Here is a 20,378-nt window from a genome sequence, read left to right as displayed (position 1 = left end):
TTATACTCCCACCAGCAGTTAACAAAGGTGCTCTTTTCCCCACATCCTTGCCAGCATTTGTTATCTTGAAGAAAGCCATTCTAACTGGGGTGAGATGGATTCTCAAGGTAGTTTTATTTGGCTAACAATGTTGAACATTTAAAAAAAATATTTATTATGCATTTATATATTGTTTTTATCCTGAGAATTCTATGTTTAGTTCTACAGCCCAAGTTTTGATTGGGATGTCTGTTTTCTTGATGTTTAGTTTCTTGAGTTCTTTGTGTATTCTAGATACTGATCTTCTGTCAGATGCGTCGCCAGCAAAGGTATCTATGCCATTATATAGGCTGCCTCTTCACTCAATGGCAGTTTCTTTTGATGACGACAGTTTCTTTTGCTATATAGAAACTTTTTAATTCCATGGGACCTTATTTGTTGATTATTGGTCTTATTTCCTGAGTGATCAGGGTCTTATTCAGAAATCCTCATCTGTGCTTTCAACTCTAACAGTTTCTGAGTTTCTGGTCTTAGGTTGAGGTTCTCGATTCACTAGGCATTGATTTTTTTCACAGGGTGAGAGATAAGGGTTTAGTTTCGTTCTTTTACATGTAGAGACCCAGTTTCCCTAGCACCATTTGTTAAACACGATGTCTTTTCCCCAATTTGTGTTCCATCAAAAAGCAGATGGCTGCAGCTTGTGTGGCCTTGAATAATGATACTCCATCCCATTCATCTATGTGTCTGTTTTTATTGCTATGTCTCTGTAGTGTAACTTGAAATCAAGCCTGTTAATAGATCCAGTAGTATTCTTTTTGCTTAAAATTTCTTTGGTTATCTGGGATTTTTTGTATCTCCACACAAACTTTAAAATAGTTGTTGTCCTACTTCTATGAAGAGTATCCCTTAGATTTTGATGGAGATTACATTACATTTGTAGATTGTCTTTTTATAAGATGTCCATTTTCATTTACTAATTTTTCTAATCCATGAGCATAGGAGGTCTTTCCATGTGGTGTCTTCCTCAATTTTTTTCTTCAGTGTTTTGAAATTTTTCACTGGAGAGTTCTTTCACATCCTTGGCTTGTTCCAAGATATTGCTTTAGGCTATTATGAATGGAATTGTTTCCCTGATTTCTTTCTCAGTATGTTTGTTATTGGTATACAGGAAGGCTACTAATTTTGTATATTATGTATCCTGCTGTTTTCTTAAAGTGTTTATCTAAGAGTTTTCTAGCAGAGTCTTGATGGTCTTTCATGTATAGAACTGTATTAAAGTATCTGCAAACATAGATACTTTCACGTCTTGATTTCCTGTTTGTCAGTTTGTTAGTCTTCCCTGTCTTTTCAAAGAACCAGCTCTGTTTCCTCCTTCCTTCTTCCTCCCTTCCTTCCTTCTATTTATTTCTCTTGTCATATTGTTGTAGCTAGGACTTCAAGCACTATAGTGAATAGGAGAGAGTGGGCAGCCTTGTCTTGTTCCTGATTTTGGGGGGGGGGATACTTGGAATCTTTCTCCACTTAGCATGATATTTACTATAGGTTTGTCAGACACAGCCTTTACTATGTCAACATATGTTCCCTTCATCTCTAGTTAATTTGGAGTTTTAATCACAGAAGGATGTGGAATATTTGTCAAAGGCCTTTTCTACATCTATTGAGGCAATCATGTGATTTCTGCCCTTGAGCCTTGTGGTAGTTTAAATGTAATTGGGCCCCATAATCTCATAGAGAGCATCACTATTAGGAGCTGTGGCTTTTTTGAAGTGGGTATGGCCTTGTTGGAGGAAGTCTGTCACAGTGGGGGCAGGCTTTGAGGTTTCCCATGCTCAAGACACATTCAGTGTCTCAGTCAACTTCCTGCTGCCTACAAGATGTAGGACTCACAGCTACTACTCCAGCACCATATCTGCTTACATGCCACCATGCTCTCTGACATGATAATAATGGACTGAACCTCTGAAATTGTAAGTGAGCCACCTCAATTAAATGTTTCATTTATAAGAGTTGCCGTGGTCATCGTGTCTCTTCACAGCAATAAAAAGCCTAACAAAAACAAGCCCATTTATGTAGTATTATCCCTGCATCTCTGGAATAAAGCAAATTTGATCATATACAAATGTTCATTTTGGTGCATTTTAAAATTTGTTTTGTTGTTGTTGTTGAGGGTTTTGCATGTATGTTCATAAAGGAATTGGTTTTTAACTTTTTTCATTCCATCTCTATTTGGTTTTGGTATCAGAATGATATTAACTTTGTAAAGAGAGTTTCCTAATGTTCCTTCCTGTTCTATTTTATGAAATAGTTTCAGAAACATTGGGCTTAGGTCTTCTTTAAAGACCTGGTGGAATACACCTGTGTGTCCACCTGGGCCTGGACTTATTTTAGTTTGGAGATTTTAAATTACTGCTTCAATATTACTGATTTTTATAGACCTGTTGAAATTGTATATCTAATCTCAGTTTAATTTTGGCTGCTTATATGTGTATAGAAATTCATCTGTTCCTCTTATGTAATGTTTTAAAGCTAAGACCTAGTGATTTTCTGAATTTCACTGGTGTTTACCTCTCTGGAGGTAGTGGGTCCTGGGAGAATGGAATGGATAAATGAAGCAGACTAAAGTCTCATGCAATAGCTAACTTTATTCGGAGCACCAGACGATTTATACCACAATAGCTAAGAAGAATAAAATGTACAATCACAAGGAAAAGCTGCAAGTGGCAATAACATGTTTTTCCATGGAGGTATATACACAAATAGCAATAGCCAGCTGTAATGAATAATCTGAACTGACTCACTCCTATCCACTACCCCTGGGGGTGGGGTGGGACATGAAAGCACATTCCAAGAACAAGTCTGTGTTTTTGAAGAAACTGAGATTACAGTGCTCTTCTCTTGTTTTCTTACAAGTACTCAGAATTCTCACAGGACTCCATGCTTGGACCGTGATCTGACATACTGGTGTCTCTTATATTTCTTTTTTATTTCTAATTTTGAGTATTTTTCTCTTTCTTTTGGTTGGTTTGGCTGAGAGTTTGTCAGTCTTCCCTGTCTTTTCAAAGAACCAGCTCTGTTTCCTCCTTCCTTCTTCCTCCCTTCCTTCCTTCTTCTTTCCTTCTTCCTCCCTTCTTCCTTCCTTCCTTCCTTCTTTTCCTTTCTGTTCCCATTTCATGATTTTTAATTTATCTTAATGATTTCTTTTTGTTTACAGATCTAGGGTTTTGATTGTTGTTATTTCCCAGGGCCTAAGGTTTATCATTAAGTCATTTATTTGAGATCTCTCCAATATCTTAATGTGGGCACCCAAGTTATAAACATCTCTCTTAGGGTTGCTTTCATTGTATCCCTTAGGTTTTGGTATGTTGTGATTTCATTTTATTTGATTCTAGGAATTTAAAATATTTTTCCTGCTTTCTTCAAGGACCCATTCACCGTGCAGTAGTGTTGCTGTTTGATCTCCGTGAGTCTGTGTACTCTAAGGCTTCTCTTCCTGTTGACATATAGTCTTATTCCATTATGGTCAGTAGAATACAAGGAATTATTAAAATGCCTTGTGTTTCTTGAGACTTGCTTTCCATCCTAACATAGGATCTACTTTGGAGAAAGTCCCATAAATCACCGAGGAGTATATGTATTCTATAGTGTTTGGATGGAATGTTCTGTAGGTGTCTGTTAAGTCCATTGGTTCTATGTTGTCATTTAACTCTGATGTTTCTCTGTTTATTTACTTATTTTTGTCAGGATGACTGTATGTTGGCACAAGTGGGATATTGAAATGAACCATTATTATTGTGTTGGGGTTAATTTGACTTTATATGTAGTAGTATGTGGGCATCTGTATTCAGTGTGTATGTGGGGACCATTATCACCCCATACAGAATAATTACATCTAAAATCTACATATAAATAAGCACATACATTATATATGTGTTTTAAAGTAAGTTCATAACATAATATTTTCATACAGCTTTCCAAACATCCTTAGTGTTATTTATCTCTCCTTCCCCCCTCCCTCTGTCCCACCCTCCCTTTCCCATGTGCAGTTACCCCCCGCCCCCGTCACACCTGTGTCCTACTATCCTTCTCTCTAGAGAGCCTCATTTTCCTTTCTACTTTCCCGGCTTCTTCAGTTAGTCCAGGTTTTTACTCAAATCCAAGGATTCAGAGCTAGGATCCACAGATACGAGAGAATACATGGTACTTGTCTTTCTGAGTCTGGTTACCTCATTCAGTATAATGTTTTCAGTTCCATTTATTGACCTGCAAATCTTCGGTGTTCTTTATGGCTGGATACAATTCTATTGTATATATATATATACCACATTTTCATTATCCATTTAGCTGTTTGTTTTTGTTCTCATTCAGAAGTCCATCCTCTTTTACTTCTTTGCACACACTTGTAATCATTCTTTTGAGTTCTCTGTCTGGGATTTCATGGAACTCACTCTCTCCATAACCTCACTGTAGGATTAACAGTTTTTGGAGCAGTTATGTTGCTTTGGTTTTTGTGTTTAAGTTGCTGCTTTGGAATTTATACATTTGGGGCTATTTTGTTGGTTCATATCTTTATTATTAGTTATATTCTTTTAGCTGAAGTATTTGCAATGTTCAAATGGGACTTGGATGTGGTAGAGTTGAAGTGTGCACTTCAGAAAGTAGATCTTTAGACCAGTAGCTCAGGGTATCTGGTGCAGATTCCATATTAGTCCCCAAATAGAAATATTAACTTTAAGAACAGCATCTGGAAATGAAAATTTTAGCAATTCATACAAGAAGCTTAGAGACAATCTTCACCAACAAAATACAAGAGATAAAAGAGAGAATCTCAGGCATTGAAGACAAGAGAGAAGAAATTGTCAAACAAAATCCCTGTTAAATATAAAAAAATATCCAGACAAAACATTCAGGAAACCTAGGACACTATGAAAAGAACAAATCTATGAAAAATAGAAGTAGAGGAAGGAGAAGAAAGCCAGGTCAAAGGCACAGAAAATATTTTCAAAAAAATCATAGAAGAAAATTTCCCCAACCTAAAGAATGAGGTACCTATCAAGGTATAAGAAATATATGGAACACAAAGTAGACTGGACCAGAAAAGAAATTCCCCACAGCACATAGTAACCAAAACACTAAACCTACAGAACAAAGGAAGAATATTAAAAGCTGCTAGAGAAAAGGACCAAAAAACATATAAAGGCAGACCTACCTATTAGAATAACACCTGACTTTTCAATGGTGACTTTAAAAGCCAGAAGGGCTTGGATAGACATTCTATTAACTTTAAGAGACCACAGACACCAGGCCAAACCACTATACCCAGAAAAACTTTCAAACACAATAGATGGAGAAAAAAAGACATTCCGTGATAAAACCAAGTTTAAGTAATATCTATTATAAATCCAGCCCCATAGAAGATGCTAGGAGGAAAACTTGAACCTGAAGAGGATAGCAACACCCAAGGAATAAACAAGGAACAAATAATATCAGACAGGCAATTCAAAAGAAGAGGAAAAAACCCACGCCACCAAAACAAAATAACAGGCATCACCAAACACTGCCCATTTATAACATTCAATATTAATGTATGAAAAGACACAGACTAACATATTGGACTAGAAAACAGGATCCAAACTTCTACTACATTCAAGAAACACACCTTAACATCAAGGATAGACATTACCTCAAGACAAAAGGATGGAAAAAGAGATTTCAAGCAAGCAAACCTAAGAAGCAAGCTGGTGTAACCATTTTAATGTTACATTTTAAGTCTGATAAAACAGACTTCAAATCAAAACTAATCAAAAGAGATAGGGAAGGGCTGTATACTCATCAAATGGAAAACTCCAAGAGGATACTGCAACTCTTAACATCTATACAATAAACACAAGGGCACCCAAGTTCATAAAAGAAACACTACTATAGCTTGAATCACATATCCACCCTCCACACTGATAGTGGGTGACTTCAATACCCCATTCTTGTCAATTGACAGGTCATCCAGACAAAAACTAAACAGAGAAATGCTGGTGCTAACTCATGTCATAATCCAAATGGACCTAGCTGATATTTATAGAACATTTCACCTAAACACAAAAGAATATACATTCTTCTCGGCACCTCATGGAGCTTTCTCCAAAATTGACCACATACTCAGACACAAAGCAAGCCTTAACAGATACAAGAAAATTGAAATAATCATCATGGATTAAAGCTGGATATCAACAACAACAAAAACAGCAGAAAGCTTACAAACTCATGGAAACTGAACATCACATTACTGAATGAAAAATGAGCCAAGACAGAAATTAGGAAAGAAATTAAAAACTTTTTAGAATTGAATGAAAATGAAAACACAACATACCTATCTAAACTGTGGGACACAATGAAGGCAGTTCTAAGAGGCAAGTTCATAGCACTAAGTGTCTACATAAAAAAGGTAGAGAAATCTCACATTAATAACTTAACAGCACATCTGAAAGATCTAGAACAAAAAGAAGAAATCATACCCAAAAGGAGTAGGTGTAGCTAGAGTTTTCCTGCCTGGCCCACAGTCAGAACAAATCTCTTTCACCTGCCAGTCCCCCAGCCACTCAGACCCGACCAAGTAAACACAGAGACTTATATTGCTTACAAACGATATGGCCATGGCAGGCTTCTTGCTAACTGTTCTTACAGCTTAAATTAATCCATTTTCATTAATCTATGCCTTGCCACATGGCTCGTGGCTTACCGGCATCTTCACATGCTGTTTGTCATCGTGGCGGCTGGCAGTGTCTCTCTGACTCAGCCTTCCACTTCCCAGCTTTATTCTCCTCCTTGTCCCGCCTATTCTTCCTGCCTAGCCAATGGCCAATCAGTGTTTTATTTACTGACTAATTAGCAACACATTTGCCATACAGAACATCCCACAGCAAGTAGGTGGCAAGAAATAATCAGAGGAAGGACTGAAATCAGCAAAATAGAAACAAACAACAATAACAAAATAATACAAAGAATCAATGAAACAAAGAGTTGGTTCTTTGAGAAAATCAATAAGATTGACAAACCCTTAGCCAAATTAACCAGTAGATGGAAAGAGAATATCCAAACTAATAAAATTAGAGATGAAAAGGAGGGCATAACAACGGTCACCGAGGAAATCTCAAGAATCATAAAGACATACTTTAAAACCCTGTCCTCCACTAAATTGGAAAATCTAAAATAAATGGATTACTTTCTAGACACATTCCACTTAGAAAAGTTAAATCATGATCAGATAAGCAATTTAAACAGACCTATTATCCCCAGTGAAATAGGAACAGTAACTAAAAGACTACCAATCAAAGAAAGCCCAAGACCAGATGGTTTTAGCACAGAATTCTACCAGACTCTTGAAGAACAGTTAATGCCAGTACTCCTAAAATTATTTTACAAAATAGAAACTAAAGGAACATTGCTCAATTCGTTTTATGAGACTACAGTTACCCTGGTACCTAAGCCGCATAAAGACCCAAGAAAGAAAGACAATTGTAGATGAATTTCCCTCATGAACATAGATACACAAATTCTCAATAAAATACTTCCAAACAGAATACAAACACATCAAAAACATCCTCCACATGATCAAATAGTCTTCATCCCAGAGATGCAGAGATGTTCAAGATACATAAATTGATAAATGTACTCCATCATATAAACAGACTGAAAGAAAAAATATCACCCAGTCACCTATCTTATTAGATCCAGAAAAGGCCTTTGACAAAATCCAGCACTCCTTTATGATAAAAATCCTGCAAAGATTAAGGACCCAAGGGATATACCTCAACATAATAAAGACAATATACAGCAAGCTCAGAGCCAACATTAACTTAAATGGAGAAAAATTCAAAGCAATCCCACTAAAATCAGGAACAAGACAAGGCTGTGTAGGTGGAGTTTCCTTGTCCCACAGCCACTCTCAAATAAACATATTGATGCTTATATTAATTATAAATGCTTGGCAGTTAGCTCAGGCTTATTACTAACTAGCTCTTACAATTTAAATTAACCCATTTCTATTAATCTATATATTGCCACATGGCTTGTGGCTTTACCTGTCCTCCAGCATGTCTTGCTCTCTCTGTGTTTCTTGGTGACTCCAGTGACTCTGCTTCTTCCTCTCAGCATTCTCCTAGTCTGGCTGTCCTGCTTAATCTTATTTTATTCAGCTATTGGCTAGTCAGCTTCTTTGTTAAACCAACCACAGCAACACACATTCACACAGTGTTAAGAAATATTCCACAGCATTTCTCCCTTTTTGTCTAAATAAAAAAGGAAAGCTTTAACTTTAACATAGTAAAATTATATATAACAAAAACAATTATCAAGTAAGAATCACAATCACAATATCTGGTCCATTTGCACTTGGCAAAATCAGAGAAAATACTCCATTATCTATCCTAATTTTGTGAGTCCAAAGTTTTATACCTAATTTGCTTTCTTTCATAACTAAGGAAAACTGTAACTTTAACTATTTAGTCTTTAACTCCATCAAAGATCCCAGAAAGATGAAATGTTACCTAATGACAGGGACATCAGGCTGCTTGGACAGTCATCCAAAGCTCCTCTGCAATGTTGGGGCATCCAACTCTGGCCCACAGGCCTAGCATATCTGACAGATTTTCCTGTGAAGCAGGGAATTCTGAAGGACTGTCCTATCTTGTCTTGGCAAAGTTTGGCAGTTGCCTTTCTTGCATGCTACTGGTCCAGTTTGAACCGTATATTGTTGGCAATTGAGGCAAGGGAAATTTCTTTGCCCACATGGCTAGCTTTTGCCATAAAGAAAGCAAACTCCATATGAAGGTTCTTTGATGCCCATCATCTTGCTTTGAAGTAAATTGGTACTGCCAGGAGTGGACGTGTCTCACTGTCATGGAAAGCCATATGTTATTAAACATATTAAATGCCATATTCTGTAAGTCTTTGAAGTATTTGAAGACCATCTATCTGTCTAAATATATCTGTGTATGACCTTGAAAACATACCTAACATGACTATAAATTTGACTATTATAGATGACTAACTAGTAATATATATTTCCTAATTATACATTATATTCTTAAATGAACTACATAAGCACAATACCCCAAACAAGAGTAGAAACATACATACAGTATAGCAGAAATAACTTTAAATTTGTATCAATAAACTAAAATCCAACCAATGTAAAATATTTTGAGATTAATCACTATTTTTTGGATTAAAGAAGATTCAATAATATATTCTTTTATCCTATCATTTCTATATCCTATCCCCTTTTTTTTCCTTCAGAAAGAGATCTTTGAATCTAATCTCCTTTGCTCAGCTTTTTTCTTGACTATTACCTATAACAACTTGTAACCAACCCTCCTTAAATGATAATAAATATCCACATCCCATCTTTTGGGAATGTGGGCATAGTTCTCTAGCCTGGTTCCTGTTCTTCATGGGTGCTGTTATCTTTGGGGGACCCTGAGAAAATTTAGGATTATGGTCAAGTCCTGACTGGAGTATTCTGTGAGGCTGGGTCATCTCAGCCAGCAGCCTTGAAGCTGTTCTGGATGCAGAATTCTGAGGAGACTATAACAGAGGCATTTTGAAATGCTGGATTTCTTGGACCACCTGTTTTCATTAGTGTCTGGTTCCCTTGATCTGAAAATACATAAGATTTTAAAGGTAACATGCATATCTACATTAATACAACTACAGACTGTGAATTGAACCTAAGTCAGCCAAAGATGATTGTCTGTTATATGTTTGAGCAGGTAAAATATACATCATGTGTCTTGTAGTTCTTTCAGGCCATTTCTTTATGTTTGTAGTTGGGATTTCAGGAGGTCTTCCTCAATTAAACCTAATATTCTTTAACCCAAAATTAACCCACAGCCTCTCATTTCCTGGGAAAATAAAAGCATAACCTCTCTCCCAAGGCAATACACCTTTTGACTTAAATTTTGAAGTCAAGACATTTTCAAAATATATAGGTTGGTTTAATCTACCATCCCTCACAATACATTGTGTCCTAGCAGCCAAAAAAATCAAAGACAACAAAATAACATACAGGATCCAGACTCTGTGTGTAATTTTCATCTTTATGTGGCTGTTTTCTTTTATAGGACTTTACTCCCTCTTTAAGGACTTTACCCTATCATTTTAAAACTATTTTTTATATACCATTTCTCTTCTGTCTTCCAAGTCTTCGCACATTTTCAAACACACTGTGACCCATCTGAACCTGATTTACTGCACACTTGTGATCCTTTTCTGTCTACATGAGCAAAACTCCAAACCCACCATGCAGCATGCTGGTGGAGCTTGGGCTGGCAGCTAAGGCCACAGGCAGTGGCTGGGAGATGCCTCTCTCTGTGAGAGTCTGTGGGAACCTGCCTTACTGTTTACCTCGTGGCACTTGGTAGCTGGCTCCATTTCACAGCTGAGACACATCTTCACACTGTGGCTGGCATGAGACTGTGAGACTAGGAACCTGCATTTGTCTCTGTGTCTGTGCGTTTAGAACCTTTTAAAAGCTTCCTCAGGTTTTATGTGGAAACTCTTGTTGAATGTTTGGGCGCCACTTGTAAGCTAACGTTTCTTGTCCCACCTGCCAATTCCCAATTAACCACTCAGAGTCTTAATATTAATTGTAAATGCTTGGCCGATAACTCAGGCTTATTACTAACTAGCTCTTACAACTTAAATTCACCCATTTCTATCAATCTATATATTGCCACGTTGCCCGTGGCTTTACCTGTCCTTCAGTATGTCTTGCTCCCTCTCCTGGAGACTCCAGTGATTCTGTGCTTCTCCTTGAAGCATTCTCCTAGTCTGGTTTTCCTGCCTAACCTTATTCTGTTCAGCTGTTGGCCAGCCAACTTCTTTATTAAACCAACCACAGCAACATACATTCACACAGTGTTAAGAAATATTCCACAGCCAGGCTATCCACTCTCTCCACACCTATTCAGTATAGTACTTGAAGTCTGAGTTAGAGCAATAAGACAACTGAAGGAGATCAGGGGATGGATACAAACTAGAAAGGAAGAAGTCAAAGTATCATTATTTGTAGATGATATGATAGTATACATAAGTGATCCTAAAAGTCCACCAGGGAACTTCTACAGCTGATAAACACTTTCAGCAAAGTAGCAGGTTACAAAATTAACTCACAAAAATCAATAGCCCTCCTATATATGAATGACAAACAGACTGAGAAAGAAATCAGAGAAACAACATTTTTCACAATAGCCTAAAGTAATATAAAATATCTTGGGGTAAGCAAGTGAAAAACTTGTATAATAAAAACTTTAAGACAATGAAGAAAAAAAAATTGAAGAAGATATCAGAAAATGGAAGATCTCTCATGCTCATGGATTGGTTGGGTTAATATAGTAAAAATGACCATCCTACCAAAAGCAATGTATGGATTTAATGAAATCCCCATGTAAATTCCAATGCAATTCTTCACAGATCTTGAAAGCACAATTTTCAGCTTTATATGGAAACACATAAAACCCAGAATAGCTAAAACACTCGTGAATAGTAAAAGAACTGCTGGTGTTTGTGCATCACCCATCCTGATCTCAAACTGTATTACAGAGCTATAGTAATAAAAACAGCATGGTATTGGCACCAAAATAGACATGTGGATTAATGAAGTTGAATTGAAGATCCAGAAATAAATCTGCATATCCTTGGACACCTGATTTTTGACAAAGAAGCCAGAAATATACACTGGAAAAAGATAAAACATCTTCAAGAAATGGTGCTGGTCAAATTGGATATCTGCATGTAGAAGAATCCAAATAGAGCCATGCTTATCAACCTGCACAAAACTCAACTCCAAATGGATCAAAGACCTCAACATCAGACCAGACACACTGAATGTGACAGAAGAAAAAGTGGGAAATAACGTTGAACTCACTGGTGCAGGAGAAGACTTTCTGAACAGATGATTGACAGCACAGACACTAAGGTCAACACTTGGTAAATGGCATCTCATGAAACTGAAAAGTTTCTGTATGACAAAGGACACCATCATTTGGTGTCAGCCTACAGAATGAGAAAAGATTTTTACCAACTCCATATTCTACAGAAGACTAATATCCAAAATATATACAGAACTCAAAAAACTGGACATAAAAAACCCAAAAACCCAAAAACTCCGAACCCCTCAAAACCAAAAACAAATAACACAACTAAAAATTGGGGTACAGATCTAAACAGAGAATTCTCGAAAGAGGAAACTCAAATGGCTGAGAAGCACTTAAAGAAACGTTCAACATCCTTAGTCACCAGGGAAATGCAAACCAAAACTACTTTGAGATTTCATCTTGTGGGGGTCCCTGCAAACACTGCAGCCAGCAGGGAAATAATCTGTGTGAGGCAAGAGGAAAATCCAGTTCAGTGTGACTTAGTTAGCCAGACACTAGTTAAAACTTCTAGAATCTGACACCAGGCAGTTTATTTTAGACATGTTTAAGTATAGTATAATTTTGGAGAAAAAATCCCCGTTAACCATTATCCCAATCCTATGTGTACAATAAACGTTAAGGTGTGACTACATCAGAAACTCTTTTGCAGAGTACATGTGACTTCCACCATGAAGCTGGATTCTATAGCTTACAAGCCTAGGGGAGGATCTGATGTGGTCTTGGTCATTATAGAGGTCACCAAGCTACAAAGTATATGTGACATGTCCCCTAAGGATGAGTTCTACTGATGGAGAAACAATGCCCAAGATAAAAATGGGAACTGATCTACCTCAAGATCCAGCTACATTACTTGTCTTAGTTAGGGTTTCTATTGCTGTGAAGAGACACCATGACCACAGCTACTCTTATAAAGGAAAACATTTTACTGGGGCTGGCTTACAGGTTCAGAAGTTTAGTTCATTATCATCATGATGGAAAACATGCCAGTGTACAGGTAGACATAATGCTGGAGAAGGAGCCAAGAGTTCTACACCCAGACCAACAGGCAGTGGGAAGAGAGAGTGCCACTGGGGCTGGCTTGGGCATTCGAAACTCCAAAACCCACCCCCATGATGCACTTCCTCCAAAAAGGCCACACCTACTCCAACAGGGAACTAGCTCCTAATACCACTCCCTAAGCATTCAAATATGAGTCTCTGGGGCCATTCTTATTCAAACCACCACACCACACTTGGGCATATACCCAAAGGGCACTTCATTCCACTATAGAGACACTTGATTGTTCATTGCTATTCATAATAGCCAGAAACTGGAAGCCACCTAGATGCCCATTAACAGATGAATAGATAAAGAAAATGTGGTACATTCACACAACAGAATATTACTGAGCTGTTAAGAAAACGAAATCATGAAATTTGCAGGTAAATGGATGGAACAAGAAAAAGAAATCCTTAGTGAAACTTAGACCTGGAAAAAGAAATATGGTATGTATTTGCTTATAAATGAATATTAGCTATGAAGTCATTGATTAGTAAGCTACAATCCATATAACCACAGGAGTTAGGGAGAGAGTAAGGGACTAGTGGGGAGGGATGGACCTCCCTAGGAAGGGGAAATAGAATAGTATGGATGGATGAGAAGGGACTGGAACAGGGGTAGTGAAGGAGAAGGAAGACAGAGGAGAGGGAGGGAATACAAGGAGGGACGGCTAAAACTAAGGAACTTGAGGGGTCATATGGAAACCTAATACAGTAGAAGCTTCCTATATTATTTACATACATAAAAGCAATCTAAATGAAATTGCCAAATAATGAGAGAGACAAGGCCTCAACTGGACATCTCCTGTCACCAAATAGTCTCCAGTTCTGGGAATGGGTTACATCTAATCAAGTTTTTGGCTAAAGGTGCCCCATGGGAACCCTCAACCAGGGCTATTGGTGGCTCTCCACAAACTGACAGGAAGGCCCTATTGCTGATAGTGCCTTCCACAACTCATTGAACACGAAGAAGTCGAGCTGGTTCCTACCTAGAGCCATACCCGTATGGATTAGTATTCATGGTCCTGGAAGGCGTGCTGCACGTTACCAAAGGAGAAATGTAACCACCCACACAGCTACCAACCCTTTGATTTACAATGGTGACCTGCTTTCAAGATAGCTGGTGCACCAGCAGAACAAAGGTTGTGGGAATAACCAACCCATATCTGGTTTGAATTAAGGCTCACTCCATGTCAATGTCCAACACTGCTTGGGTGGCCAAGAACCCGAGACTAGATAGGCCAGGGACCTAGGGAAGAACCAAATGCTACTGTTTTGCCAAAGGTAGATAACAATAAAATGACTTGTAATGGCATTCTTCTGCTGTACTCACAGATCAGTGTCTTGCTCAGCCATCATCAGAGGAGCTTCCTCCCGCAGCAGATGGGAACCAATACAGAGACCCACAGCCAGACAGTATGCAGGGAGTGGGAGACCTTGGAACACTCAGGCCTAAATGGGACGACTCCACCAAGGCTCAAGATCCCTGAGGAAGAGAAGGCAGAAAGAGTGATAGAGTCGTAAAAGAGTTTCTGAAGCCAGAATCCACCTTGCAGTTCTCACAACACAGAACATGAATCTTTCCGTTACCCTCTAGAGGATTACAATAATTAATAATTCTTTTGCTTAGAAAAGATGCATTCTATTTTTTCAAACTCTTTTTTTATTGTCTGCGTTGTTTAAATACGAACTAGTTTGTAAAAGGGAAGTATTTTTTTATTTAAATTTTTTATTTGGGGGAAATTCATGTATAAATACTGTATTACATCATGTCCACTCCTCCTTTTCTATCTCCATAAATTAACATTAACTAAAGAAAAGTACACAGTGAAAAGGAAAGAAAGAAAGAAAAGGAAGGAAGGGAGGAAGGCGGGGAGGAAGGCGGGCAGGGAGGGAGGGACATGCACAAACCCAGGATTCAATACCCACAAGTATAAACGTGAGAGAGCAGACATAGTGCATACATTTTCTTAATTATGTAAGAATTGTGTTAGAAAAAGCAAAACTTTGCAAAATTACTCCACAATTCTAAATAAAGGCAATCAATGCTCAACTAAGTAACGTTCATATGATACCTCGATTACTGCTCACTATGTCTCGACACTAGGTCGACTCACTGTTACATGAGACAAGTAAGGTGTCATCTTAGAAGGTGACAGGGATAGACACTCCACTTCTGCTTCTGTAGTTTCCATCATAAAGGATGAGAAAAGTGAAAGTCAAGCAAGCAATGAAAATGGATCCTAAGTAGGGCAACGAGTCTGGTTTCCAGGGTCATCACATAATAATATTCAAACATCCAGTTCCATCAAACAACCATGAAGTGTGTAAAGAAATAAATAGAACAGTCCATTTATAGAAGAAATCAGTAAGTGTTCCTGAAGAAGTACAAACATTGGATTTACCAGACAAAGTTTGTGAACTATCAGTATTAAATATGCTCAATGAGCTACTGGGAACCAGGAGAATGAACATGCATGAGCAAATCAAGAATATCAATAAAGAGACTGAAATTATGTAAAAGGACTAAGCAGAGTTCTGGGCTGAAAAAGACATCTGGGGTGTTGAGCCATCAACACCAGACAGCTCTATAGATTTGATGCACAAACACGCACTACTCTTGGGTCATGGAGGAGTACATAAGATCGCAGATCTACATTAGTTTAGGTTGTAAAAGCTGATTATATGAGATATCCAAGGCAAATAAAAGCTGTTGTTTACATTTTTCTCAGGTTAAACAAATAGGCTGAATACACAGTAGGATAAAAATCTTAAGTTTTTATTTTGATTTTGACATAAGCTTTTCTTCACCCAACAGAAATGTTGGTATGTAGAAGCTCCAGGTGAAGCTGGCAGAGATGGACACTCAAGACAGAGCCCACCCCATTCTATGTTAAAATTTTCAAAATTATTTTTCATACAATATATTCTGATCATGGTTTCCCCTCTCCCAACTCCTCCCAGATCCTAACCTCTCCACCTCCCCAACTTCACCTCCTCTCTCTCTCTCTCTCTCTCTCTCTCTCTCTCTCTCTCTCTCTCTCTCTCTCTCTCAAACAAACAAAGGTCTTAAGACAGTCTTAAGAGACCTCAAGGTCTATTATTAACTCTGGCTGTGAGGTCCAGCAAAAGTTCCAGTCTCTTAGAATGTAAGAGATATTTTTATCATAATACATTGCCATAGGCCCCCAAACTATTTAACTTTGGAGGGAGCATAATAAGTGGTAATAGAAAACTGGATCTTTTCAAGCAATGGATTAAGTTTGGCAACATCTCACACCATGCACAAAAATCAACTAAAAACTGAATCAACAATTTAAATATAAGAGTTAAAACTAAGGGTTGAATGTATGGCTTAGCTCAGTTGGCAGAGTGCTTGCCTTGTCTGGCACACATAAAGCCTGGTGCTCTATTCCTGGCACCACAAAAACCATACATTGTGACACATACCTGTGACATCAGCATTTGGGTGGTAGATGCAAGAGGATCAGAAGTTCAAGGTCATCTTCTGCTACACAGCAAGTTCAGGGCCAGTCTGGGACATATGAGACCCTGTCTCAAAAATAAAATAAAATAGTACAGAGATTTTAAGTTTCTCGGAAGAAGTAAGATTAAATGTTCATGACCATGACTTTGACAGTGGTCCTTAGACATAACAACAAAAGAATAAGAGAAAGAGATAGATGAACTAGACTTAATCAAAATTAAAACTTCTGTGCAGAAGAAAACAAATCAAGACAGTAAAAAAAAAAATAAAAACAAACAAACAAAAAAACCACCCTACAGGATGGAATAAAATATTTACCTGATCATAGAGACCTGTGGTGATATATGGTGTACCCTAATAAAATTTGCCTGAAGATCAGAGAACAGAACAAGCCACTAGATTAAACATAGATGCCAGGCAGTGGTGGCACACGCCTTTAATCCTAGCACTCGGGACACAGAGATCTGTCTGGATCTCTGTGAGTTCAAAGTCACCCTGGACTACATGAGATTGACTCAGTCTAGGAGAGAAACAGAGATGGACGGTGGTGGCACACAACCTTAATCCCAGTACTTGGGAGTCACACGCCTTTAATCCCAGCACTAGGAAGGAAGTGATGGCTGGGCAGAGAAAGGTATACAAGGCACGAGGAGACAGGAACTAAGGCTCTTTAGGCTGAAGTTTTTCCGCTAAAGCCCTTTTCAGCTGGACCCCTTTGGCTGAGGACTCCGAGACATTCAGTCGGAGGATTAGTCCAGTTGTCGAGGTGGGACATGGCAGTGGCTTGTTCCTTTGTCTCTCTGATCTCTCAGCATATACCATATTAGATTTCGAGCAACAGGGACCTGCAAATACGTATAAGTAAAGAACTGAATATAAAACCCTTCAGTTTAAGAATGGGCAAGGAACATTTCTCCAAGATATACAGATGGTCGAGAAGTACATGAGAAGATGTTTAGTGTCATTAGTCACTGGGGAAAGGGAAATCAGAATCTCAGAGAGAGGTAACATCCCATCTGCAAGGACGGCAGTAATCACAAAGAGGGATTTAAATTTGGATGGTGAGAAATTAGGTGGGGTGTGGTGGCACATGCCTATAACCCCAGCACCAGAGAGATGGAGGCAGGGGGGTCAGTTTAGGTCATCCCCAGCTACATAGTTATTTGGGTTATATGAGACCTGTTTCAAACAAAACAGATAACAGAGAACTTTAGAGTCCTCATCCATGGCTTGTGAGAGAGAGAGGCTCTGCTGGTAGCAGCAGACGCTCGCAGCGGTGTGTCCACATCATGGCGGATCAGGAAGCAGAAAACAATCCAAACCTGGACTCTGAGCTTTCACTTTCAAAGGTCCTCTCTTACTGCTACCAACTGGACACCACCTCCCAGAGGCACCAAAGCCACCAGCTGGGGAACAAGCATTGAAAACACAAGTCTGTAGGGGACATTTCAGATGCAAGCCACAATGGGATCTAATCTGGGCTCAACTCTGTTTCTTAGTAACTTGGCTGGCAGAGAAAGGTTTTGAGGGAGGATGGTGTAGGCTAAACCACTCTGATAAACAGATTTATGTTAAGATATGTATGACTGAGAGTTATGTAATGTTGCATTTGAAGAAAAGTCTGTTTTCTAAAGGTACAATTTAGTGGGCCCAGATCTTATTGTGGTAAGATTTTTGTTTTAGGTGGGCAGACAATCTGGATGCTTTTTTTTTTTTTTCTTTTGGTTTTTCGAGACAGGGTTTCTCTGTGTAGCTTTGCGCCTTTCCTGGAACTCACTTGGTAGCCCAGGCTGGCCTCGAACTCACAGAGATCTGCCTGTCTCTGCTTCCCGATTCTTTCTTTTTTTAAATGGACACAGATCTGTATATTATATAGAAAGAATGTATAACATTCCATATTCTATTTAAGTGCAGCTTAATCATAATGATTAAATCATAATGATAAAACCCAAATAGGCAATTTCCAAATGTCTACTTGGATTGTGGCACTTATACTAACATCGTTTATAGAATATATATGACAGGAAGGAGTCACTAAGATGCCTGTCACCACCGGAAGGCACCGTCAACGGCTCATGAATATTCTCCAACGCAGTTCACAATCCAGCGTAACCTACTAGCATAACTCCAAGAATAAATAAGTGGTGAGTTAGACATAGTAAGTATTTATTAAGCTAGCATAGTTTCTACGATGGTTTGTACCTCTCAGTCACCAGTGACATTTGTTTTATCGTTACGCTTTAAAAATCAGCATACGGGAGACAGGCAAAGGCCAGCTCTTCGTTTGCGCACCCCATAAGACAGCATTTATCTGAAAAACCTCGGTGTTTCCTTTGGGCATGTTTCCCCCAAAATAAACTGCTGAAGGTGTTGATTTCGTTTGTGCTTTTCTTTTGAAGTTTTACACTCTCAACATAGGGATTGACATCGAGGGATGAAAACTCTCTTGATTTCTCAGCAAGCAAGCTGGCCTTTTCAAACTGATGGTCCGGCAGTGGCTGGGGTCCCCAAGTTTTTGTTGAGGCAGATGCAGGGCGTGGGTTTGTGAATCTTCCCGGGGTCGAAGAAGGGATTTGGTCAAGGCTGACGATTTTGACCTGGTGTGAGGGCTGAGTCAAAGGAGTTTTCTCCTTCAACTCGATCTGGCTCTGAGAAGATCGGCCACAGAGTTTCATAATTTCTATCATCAGGTCACTGCCGCACAGCTTCCTGAGTTTGCTGTCCTCTTGCCCCTGGGAGAAAGTAGCCTTTAGGAGTCCAAGCCACAACAGACATGAACAGGACAGATGCTTCATCCCTGGGCTCCGTTGCACCGCCCGGCACGCTGCAACGGCCGTCGCCCCGCCCCCGCCCCGCCTCCTCCCTACCAAACCACGCCTCCGCCACGCCCGTCTCGCGCAGCCCTGGGGCTGCTCTCCTGCCTCCATAATCTTCTCCAGAATGCTGAGGTTAGGTGTGGGGTGTTCCAGGCTTGCTGGGATTTCCGGCTTGCAGGAAGTTGAACAAAACAGGCTCTTTTACGCTCAGAAATGGAAGTAAGAAATGTCTCTGTTCCCTGGCTTTTTATTCATTTTCCTTGTCGTCCTCGCCAAGAGACTGCCATTAACATAAGAGAACACAGGACCCTGAGTAACCAAAAATGTACTGATGGAAGATGCTGAAACTAACCTGGAATGTGAACTCCTTTTTGCCTAGAGGTTACATGAGACATCTCTTCCCTTCGGAGAAACATCCTCACATCTCCTTCGTGGGTTATATTTTTTTAACTTTAAAAAATTCTTACTGGAGCTAGAGAGATGGCTCCGCAGTGAGGAGCATTTGCTACTCTTGCAGAGGATCTGGGTTCATTTCCCAGTACCCACATGGCAGCTCACAATGGTCCAGTTCTGTTCTCCATCATTACCAGACATACACGTGGTGCATACACAGACATGCAGGCGAACACTCATACACATCAAATAAAATAAATAAGCCTTTTCAAAATTATTACTTTTTTTTTCTGGTTAGCACATAAAGCAATGGGCTTCACCAGGGCATCTTCTCACATCGATGACATTATACTTTGTTCTTACTCATCCTCTTCTCTTAACTGTCCTCTTCTGTATCTCCCACAGGTTCAATAATTCCCCCTTTCTACTTTTTTTTTTAACCTTTTATTTTTCTTTATTTAAAAATAATTTTTTTCATTTTACTTACTAACCACAGTTTGCCCTCCCTCCCCTCCTCCTGCCCTCTCTCCACCCACCCTCCCCCACTCTTCCATTCCTCAGAGAGGGTAAGGCCTCCCATGGGGAGTCAACAAAATCTGACACATCAAGTTGAGGCTGAACCAAGCCTCTCCCCACTGCATCAAGGCTGAGCAAGGTATTGCACCCTAGGGAATGGGCTCCAAAAAGCCAGTTCATACACCAGGGATAAATCCTGGTCCCACTGCCAGGAGAACCATGA

The 20,378-nt window shown here is 39.1% G+C and overlaps 1 protein-coding gene across 1 annotated transcript; it reads right to left on the bottom strand.

Moving 5' to 3' along the window:
- Positions 1 to 18,575: 18,575 nt before the first annotated feature.
- On the bottom strand, positions 18,576 to 19,276 carry LOC131895860 (insulin-like peptide INSL6). Its single transcript, XM_059246407.1, has one exon. The coding sequence runs from the start codon at positions 19,223 to 19,225 to the stop codon at positions 18,671 to 18,673; it is 555 nt and encodes a 184-aa protein (XP_059102390.1). The 5' UTR covers positions 19,226 to 19,276; the 3' UTR covers positions 18,576 to 18,670.
- Between the last annotated feature and the right edge of the window lie 1,102 nt (positions 19,277 to 20,378).

This window comes from Peromyscus eremicus, chromosome 19, assembly GCF_949786415.1.
Source record: "Peromyscus eremicus chromosome 19, PerEre_H2_v1, whole genome shotgun sequence".
Lineage (NCBI taxonomy): Eukaryota > Metazoa > Chordata > Mammalia > Rodentia > Cricetidae > Peromyscus > Peromyscus eremicus.
The sequence above is the reverse complement of the archived record's forward strand: the minus strand, read 5'-3'. Positions and strand labels throughout refer to the sequence as shown.

What these genes read in the sequence shown, in the direction of transcription:
- LOC131895860 (XM_059246407.1), bottom strand. Translation starts at nt 19,225, where the DNA reads ATGAAGCATCTGTCCTGTTCATGTCTGTTGTGGCTTGGACTCCTAAAG.